The 8288-nt window shown below is 34.2% G+C and overlaps 2 protein-coding genes across 3 annotated transcripts; one reads left to right on the top strand and one right to left on the bottom strand.

The window, feature by feature from the left end:
• Positions 1 to 1092: 1092 nt before the first annotated feature.
• LOC120334526 (putative methyltransferase DDB_G0268948) lies at positions 1093 to 1617 on the top strand. Its single transcript, XM_039402038.2, has one exon. It carries the CDS (start codon positions 1093 to 1095, stop codon positions 1615 to 1617), a length of 525 nt encoding a protein of 174 aa, XP_039257972.2.
• Positions 1618 to 2779: 1162 nt separating this feature from the next.
• LOC120334505 (uncharacterized) lies at positions 2780 to 7696 on the bottom strand. Of its 2 annotated transcripts, none has more exons than XM_078116999.1 (7): positions 7446 to 7696; positions 6915 to 7070; positions 6468 to 6707; positions 6063 to 6197; positions 5304 to 5508; positions 4442 to 4569; positions 2780 to 4253 (listed from the first exon to the last, which is right to left on the bottom strand). In XM_078116999.1, the coding sequence occupies exons 1-7, from the start codon at positions 7531 to 7533 to the stop codon at positions 4150 to 4152; spliced, it is 1056 nt and encodes a 351-aa protein (XP_077973125.1). In that variant the 5' UTR covers positions 7534 to 7696; the 3' UTR covers positions 2780 to 4149. The 2 variants fall into 2 exon arrangements, with proteins under 2 accessions (XP_077973125.1, XP_039257951.2); XM_039402017.2 differs by having other exon boundaries at positions 2786 to 4253; positions 4442 to 4572; positions 7446 to 7695.
• Positions 7697 to 8288: the final 592 nt, after the last annotated feature.

The raw sequence follows: 8288 nt of genomic DNA, 5'->3' as shown, positions 1-8288 counted from the left end.
GTAACCCTATAACAGAATTGTTTAATTTGTAGATGATGGATTTGGATGTCGATTCTGGAAATTTATAAAGCACTTTTAACTACCGGGTTATGCATTCATTCGAACTTCAATTTAGGCTGAAAATATTTTGTCAGTTTACTCATTCAGACAATTTTACAATCATACATGTTAGAACGTACGCGATACCGGAAAACGCTACAATTGAAAATAGTAATCAATTCGGAATTAGATGAGTTATAAACAATAACAAAATATTGAGATAGCTTATTACAGAAACCTTCGTCTTTGGTCAATTTCTAATTGGATGAAACTCCTATTGTTTTGCTTGTAATTTTTACCTTATAGAACTACCGTCGATAAAGTTTGCAAAACGCTTTTCTTTCATTCCATATTGAAATGTCTACACAAAATATGAAAGGCAATGCTAATATTTATACGTGTGTAATTATTCGGGTTTAGTTAACAAAAAATCTAAAAAAGATCGGAATCCTAAATATTGATTGTTCAATAACATATTGAGTCCAAAAATAATTTGGTTGTAATCCGTTTTACAATATTTGAAATGGCAGATAATATTATTTGGTTGTAATCCGTTTTATAATATTTGAAATGGCAGATAATATACTTATATATCTTACATATTGGTATGAACATAGACATACGTTAGACAAAAAAAATACCAGGTAATCGGAAGAATGATATGAGCAAATACCAATTTCTCAGTTAGACAAGATGTTATAATACAATACATATGATACTCAGGCGGACTCGTTGTTTTACAAGGAAGCATTATTTTGTTAAAACAGATAGCTGCAGAATGTTCTATTTATTGGTTATAAATTCAAACAAAATTCGAGTTTGAGGTAATAAAACGATGATATTCTCTAATTATGTTTAATGAAAAATGATTTTTCATACATGTTAATGTACCTATTCAATTTTATGATACATCTGGCTCTTCAGTGATTCCAACAGTTCATTAAGTTTTATCTGTTGTGTCCAACCTAGTGTTAATAATTGTTGGTATATATTTGAAGTCATAACTCTATTTACGCTCCAGGTGATTAATATAGCTTTCCAAAGTATTGTTGAATGGAGGCCCGATTATATCAAAATCACCATGTTGCTGAGTTATTCGTAAAGGATAAGATTACTTATCCGGATATATTGAAAAAGTTCATTATTGATTTCTTACTGCGGCTTGACCCTGATCGCAAATCAGATCAACTTCAGTTTGATCTAATGTTAGATATGGGATGTGCAAACGGTCTTCAAACAAAGATATTTGCGGAACATTTTAGTAAAGTAATAGGTATTGACAAAAGCGAAGAACAAATAAAAATGGCGATTAAGGAAAATTCAAGCGATAACATTCAATATGTTATTGGAGATGAGAGTAATATGCCAGCCTTGGACAATACGGTAGATCTAGTGTGGTGTTGCTTTGCATTTCATTACATGAACGTTGAAACCTATATAAGAGAATGTGAAAGAGTTTTGAAATCTACAGGCGGCACCATAATTTGTGGACATGATTTCGTGGACATTATGCTGCATGAAAATGAGGGTTCACAACTACAGTCTGGAATGAACATCTTGGAGCAATACCTCAGATAATCGGCGGAGTGGTTTAAAACCCACGCTCCTCTGCAATACGAGCTTACTTTGCGATACGAAAATGTTTACAACAGAATATCAGGAGTAAGGAAGTACAGAAATGATGACTTGGTCGGTGCAATCTCTCTCTCACTGGAAGACTTAAGAACACATTTTAATGCAATTCCGGAATATTACATGTTTCAGGAATGGGTGGAGGAAAACGAAAATCATGATCCTTTGGAAGAATGTATAAAAAAAATGAAAAAATTATGGAAATTAGAAAATAGTCTGGATTGTGACGTCAAAGTAACAATAAAGTTGTCGTTTTTTGTGATTTGCTTCACGAAGAACGTATAACAAATAATGCGAGGATAGTTCAAGATTTTGCTCTTTTCCTGAAATATTGTTCTCAATGTTTCCATATATCGCGTGTTATTTTTATATTAGTAAAACGTTGAATTTTGAAACGCAGTTGAAATTTATGTTGCTAATTATTATAGTTCACAATTCCTAATGAATATTTAGTGCCAGAATTAATAGAAAGGTACATCGCACCCTCGATTTACCGAGTTTCATCTTTAGGGCCTGTTCTAAGGTAGCATGTTTTTCCAGTCACGTGGCTCTTACGACTGGATTTATGATGTTTTTCGTTTTATTTTCAATTGTATGATATCGTATCAATCTGTAAAGGCATAACGTCGCGCCAATTTCAATATTTTTTAGTGAGATGCTTTAATAATTTGGAAACAGTAAACCAGAGATAAGAAGGTCCGCCAGCAAAAAAGATAGAGAGGATCGAATTGATGAACCGTTTTCCAGTCTTAGTATTCCTCTACTGACAGTCTGAAATTTGGTTTGCCCATTCTCTGCTTAAATTATCTTACGCACATGTTTGCCGATAATTGCATAATCACGCATTTTCTTAAATAAAGTAAACTAAAATGAACAACGATTGAAAACGGGATATCACATTCACATTCTTTTCCCGAAAATCCCCACATTCAAGAGTTAAAGCAGCGCACACGATAGTGCCAGATGCACGAGTCATGGACGCACGTACTTCGAAACAACACAGTATGTATTATAGGGGAAATGGGTGTGTCCCTATCTGCGTGTCCTTATCCCGTATTATTATTATAGGTTAGCATAGTTAAACGCCATTCTCAACTTTGAAAAGGACCATAAGCACACAATATATTGTAATGTCAATGTTCGAATTGAATACATAGAAATATACACTTGAGCCTTTTAATACCAGTTGTACGCTTGATATCCAAATTAGTAATAATGCAAAAAAACTAGATTCTCAAAACTCGATTGCAGGCGGTGACGCGTCACAGATTGGTCGATCCAAAGAAGCATAAAGAGCAACCTTGCTACGATAAATCAGCATCAGGGAAATCGCTGAAAGGCCCATATTTTTATTGAATTCAACATTCTTTAATACAAAGAGGTTAAAATAAATAACAATGAAATCCATAGTTATATTCTACATTTGCTATACAGTATAATGTAAATTTTTCGCGTCATATAGGCTCGTGGTGGGCTGCCAGACTTGACATTGTTAATCAAGCAAAATTTTTATGCGTCCGATTCTTGTCAGTAGCGGTGGCGCAGGTAAGCGTATAGACATAAGTTAAGCATCAGACCTGGTATGAGGGGGGGGGGGGGGGGGGGTTTAACCGCGTTGTTGGGAAGGGCAATCAGGCAAGTCCGGTGTTCAGAGAAGCTAAGGGGCCGGCGGGCAGGAGAGCAAGCAAGAGAAGCAGCGGCGAGCAGCCAATGAAAATAAAGATGGCGTGGGTATACTGGAATAGAAAATAGAGAGGCCCAGCAGCATGCAGAACAGCCACAAGCCATCAATAAAAGTCAGCAAAGTACAGATGAAGTGATTAAAAAACGGGAAACCTGGGTGTTCAGTGAAAAGATCAGGGTTAAATAAATAAATAGTAATAATTAGCGAGACTGGGAAGCAAGCAAGCAAAGCACTCAAGAACATGGAGGAAACTATTTGATTGAGGAAATTTTTTGAATATAATTATTTACTAATAATAATAATAAAAGAATATTCGCTTCCAATAGTAAATCCATTATTAAATAACGTTTAAATTGTGCATTGGTACAATCAGTCAATTATATCACTCATGAAAAATCATTAATTCTTCCACAAGTAGAAGTAGTTTGCACAAATGTTGTCACAAAAAAATCGTATGGCCTTGGACGTCGAACTTTTCCCCCGGCGTGGTAATGAAATATCTTATCATATTATTTTATAAAATATGTCAGTTATTTTTATATATACAATGTTTTATTTTATTTAGTGTTCAGTGGACACTCAATGCGTTAACTTTAATATTCATCTTCTCAATTATTTATCGGGCTAACTGCTAGTCTTACCAGTGATGTGGCAGAGCAAGGTATGAACACTTTAACAATCAATTTAATGTAATACACGTGAGTGATTTAAACTATTCAGATAACGTCATTTAGTTCAATCACGTTTGTCTTTATAATAAAAAATAAATAAATAAAATAATAAGTGATTCTGTCTCAAGCTGGAAGTGTGAAGACGTGTTGTTCTCTTTTAATTCCTTCCACAAAAGGAGAGTACGAGTGGTTGATCTCAGATGTTTGAACTGAGCTTTCGATAGGCACTGAAATGACATGAAAGTTTTGATCCTAATGGAAGTTACCACCATATTAAAGTATTTTAAGCATTTCAAGTAATCTGACTCATTATTTTTGAGCAATCACTATTTAAGTGTATCCATTATCATATTCTCCTGGAAATAATGAGCAAAACCACTGAGATTTCTAAGAATGTATGTAAGAATGAGCATACCTGAGCGATTGGACGTGGGAGAGTCTGAGTACATTCCATCAGATTTTTTTGAGTTTATGTTATTCATGCTTGATGTCAGGGGTTTTGCTGCATCAACGCTGTTCTTTGATGATCCTGAGCCCCTGCAGCTTCTTCGTAAAAAATAACGAAGTCATAAACTTGTATTCTATATCAGGGTTTCTCAAACTTTTGGTGTTATGGAGCCCGTAAAGAGGTTGACTATTATTTACGGAGCCTCACAATGAATTTATAAAACTAAAAAGGCATTGTTACTTGCCGATTAATGTTCCTGAGTAAACTAAAATTATTTTATTTAATGACTCGAATGTATCCGCTGCTTTTTGTTAAAAAAATATTCAGTATTTTTAATTAGTAAACGAATTACTCGCGGAGCTCTCAGATTTCTCTCACAATCGCTGGGGCTCCGTATGGAGCACTTTGAGAATCCATGATCTATCATCTATATATATCATGCGTTATATGACGACACGTTTATTACTGTTCAACATGCAGCTATATATCGTTGATTTAAAAGTCCGTTTTGATACTGCTGAGAAAACGATTTGAACGAGTGGCCGTACCTTAAAATGCAGCTTTTTATGGAAATTTTAAATTCTTCTTCTTGTTTTATTTTTCATTGGCATTTCAGCCAATTGAGATAACAAATAGAACGCTGGTGCTCCGACGAATTCAGAAAGATAGTTTTTTTTTTATAAAAAAAAAAAAAAAAACCAAACATATTTATTTGAAATTATATAGATATTTATTTCAAGCCCAGATATGAAATATTATACTTTATTATCGGACATTTGCATGTCTTTCAAGATTTTGATATTTTTTTTATAAATCAAATATTTTGTACCTGCAACATCTAAGGTGTCTAAAACATCCCATCCTCCACACCAGCCATCCAGGCCTAAAAAGTAACCAGTGAAGAAAGTAAAGCCCGAAAATTCCGGCGATGGCTGCAGCTGCATATATTACTGCACTTGTGTCACTCTCACTGGGTGGTGTGCTGGTCGTTTGCTCGGCTGTTGTGTCCATTGGTGATGTTGTAAAAGCATCAACTGCGAAAGTGACCTACATATTAATCAACGAAGTATTCCAAATAATGCACACTCCCTCAAGACCCAATACTGGGCACGAACTGTGCCTGTGGAGTGTTGTTTAAGTTCCTATTGTTTCGGTAGTAAAATTTTATTTATCTTGGTTCAAATTTACGTTATTGAGCCACAACATAATTTCTAACTTTTATTGGAGAACAGAAATAAGAAACTCAATATCAAATAAATCACTTAAGTCTCATTTAAACAAACAGATGCACTGAATATCAGACAGAATAGTTGTCGCTTGCACAAAAGAACCACTTTTATCAGAAAACCATCTATGTATTATATTTATACGTTCACATTAGCAGTTATATAAAAAAAAAACATCACCAATGTATTTTCAGTGACGTATAGGAATCCTTGTCGCTTCTAAATCTAATCTCTCATACTAAAGGATCAACATTTTTAGGAGTTTGAATGTACTTATAAATCAGTTACATAAACAGCGGCGTAATAATAAAATATTTCCCTTTCATACATAATCATAATATTTCAAAATATGCAAATCATACCAGTGCAATTTGCTGGCGGATCTTCCGAATTGTCAGAGAAATCACCACAATTGTTGATCAAAGTTGTGTCACATTTCATTGTTGGAGAAATACATCGACCGTTGTTGCAGGGAAAATCAGCGCCACAGTCTGCGCCTGATTGAAGATACAAAATCAAACCAACCTGAATTCGCTGAATATACTGTATAACCAGGTATTGACAGACTTTGACCGTCACATTGGGACGGTTTTCTATTGCAGCAGGATCAATCTTTGTAAAATATGGAAATAACGTATATTTTGTAATAGAATTAGTGAAATAATTATCATCAATACCTAAATGTTAAAAAAAAGTTGCGATCAAATTATGAACTCGCTTCGTTGTTCAGCTATCTATAAAGCAGAATTCTGTTTGCAAAGTCTTACTTTCCGTAAATGATGTGTAATGAGCTGTAAAATTAATATTCGTTCCGCTTCCTCCATTACTCAAAACCAGCAGGGTTAAGGTGTCGCCGGTTGACAGCGTTTCTGTTGAAGGCAAATTGCCACAAAACGTTCTTCTTGGACTCTGAGTTACACTAGGACCATCAAATATTTGAACCGAAGCTTGAGGGCAACTTCCACTTCCTGGGTTTGGGTTGTTTACAATCCCCACATCGCCGGTGCCTTATAATGAACATAAGATAATATTAAATAAAAGATAATATGATATAAAGGAGAAATAATTAGGACGAGATAACACAGATATAGCATAACTACAAAAATGAAATTAATCCTAAGATTATTGTAGATTTTTGGATGCAAACTCGTCTTTTTTCTATTGTTTGTGTCTTATAGCACTTAGAATATAGTTGAAATACAAATTACACATACCAGTGTTAAAAGCAAATCTAATTCGGTGAGCAGAAGATGTAGCTGTCATTGTGAGCGAACAATTCACAGGATCCGTGTAGTTAAGACCGCCTCCTGATAGAATAATTTGTCCTGGATTTGCACCCAAGCTACCGCATCCACTTGGAAGTAAAGTGACTGAAATAAGATTGAAATGTCTTAATCTCTCTATAGATTATCTTTCTACAGCTCTATAGATTGCCACAATTTATGATTTACGAATGACAGCATTCTTCCATAAAATTGTCCTCTTTTCCTAATTAAGAGTTATTAAAAGAATAAATAAGGTGATATATGTATTAAAGTTAGATGGTAAAAAGTTCAAATGGGACCATGTCATATTACAGTCAGTTACGTTTGGTTTAGTTCATCTTGATGGGGATAAGTAATGTGAAGATAAGTTTTCAGAAATACAAGCCAGAAATGGACGGTGTCAAAATTTATCTAAAGAATAAAAGATCTATCCGTTTTATTTTTGCATACTTCGGCATTGTAATCAAAGTTTAAACATACCTGTTGGAATTGCTAGGACGAAATTTCGATGCAAAATGAAGAAGATAATAGCAATTGTAGTTCCTGCATTCCACGAAGAACTCGCCATGTTGCCTTTTCACTGGTATTATGAACAAAATTGTTTTCGAATATAAGACAAACAAATCTCTGAGTTTTTATGCCAGAGACATTAATAAAAACCTTTCTTTTTAAGTACAACTGTTGGTTAATTTCTACCTACAAAACATTTATACTGTTGTTAGAAAAAATAGGAATCTGTACATTTTCGTTTACATCTTCGCCTGGTAAATTTAGCTTTATAATTATTTTGATTGTTTTAACAATCAATCGAATATCGGTATCGAATATATAGGCCTATACAACAATATTTGAATTCGGATTGCTGTACGACAGTTTTACTTCATAACCTTCACCTAATTATTTAGTTGCCTTACTGATCCTACGAGTAACTTGTAACTGGCAAAAACATCTATTTCTGAAGTTGTGACATTATCCAGCCCACTTGCAAACGGTTTTTGTTACAACATTCCAGATTCGCATATTTAATGTTCGCGATTTTTGCAATAAATTTCAATTATTGACCGCGATAGATAGAATTGTGGCAATCAATAGCTCAAATAAAAGTTGCTATGTAGCGCTATAAAAACATCCAAAAACTTGTCGATTTAATCGTCGCCAAACAAAAGCATAAAATTGTCTGTGTTGTTACCGTATCCCGATGCTAAACTCATAACAGATTATCTAGAAGTACACTCGATCAAGCACGGTCATTCAGAAATCACAGATACAATGTGCGTCTCTTATTTGGTAATTCAAAATCTGGTTCGGTTAAAACTCATTTTA

Source organism: Styela clava, chromosome 10 (assembly GCF_964204865.1).
Source record: "Styela clava chromosome 10, kaStyClav1.hap1.2, whole genome shotgun sequence".
In the NCBI taxonomy this organism is placed as follows: Eukaryota; Metazoa; Chordata; class Ascidiacea; order Stolidobranchia; family Styelidae; genus Styela; species Styela clava.
Note: the sequence above shows the minus strand (reverse complement) of the source record. Positions and strands in the feature narration are given on the sequence as shown.

What these genes read in the sequence shown, in the direction of transcription:
- LOC120334526 (XM_039402038.2), top strand. Translation starts at nt 1,093, where the DNA reads ATGGAGGCCCGATTATATCAAAATCACCATGTTGCTGAGTTATTCGTA.
- LOC120334505 (XM_039402017.2), bottom strand. Translation starts at nt 7,533, where the DNA reads ATGGCGAGTTCTTCGTGGAATGCAGGAACTACAATTGCTATTATCTTC. An exon ending in CGTCCTAGCAATTCCAACAG is followed by an intron (nt 7,071 to 7,445) that starts GTATGTTTAAAC and finishes ATCTTATTTCAG; the next exon opens with TCACTTTACTTCCAAGTGGA. An exon ending in AGACACCTTAGATGTTGCAG is followed by an intron (nt 4,573 to 5,303) that starts GTACAAAATATT and finishes TTTTTTACGAAG; the next exon opens with AAGCTGCAGGGGCTCAGGAT.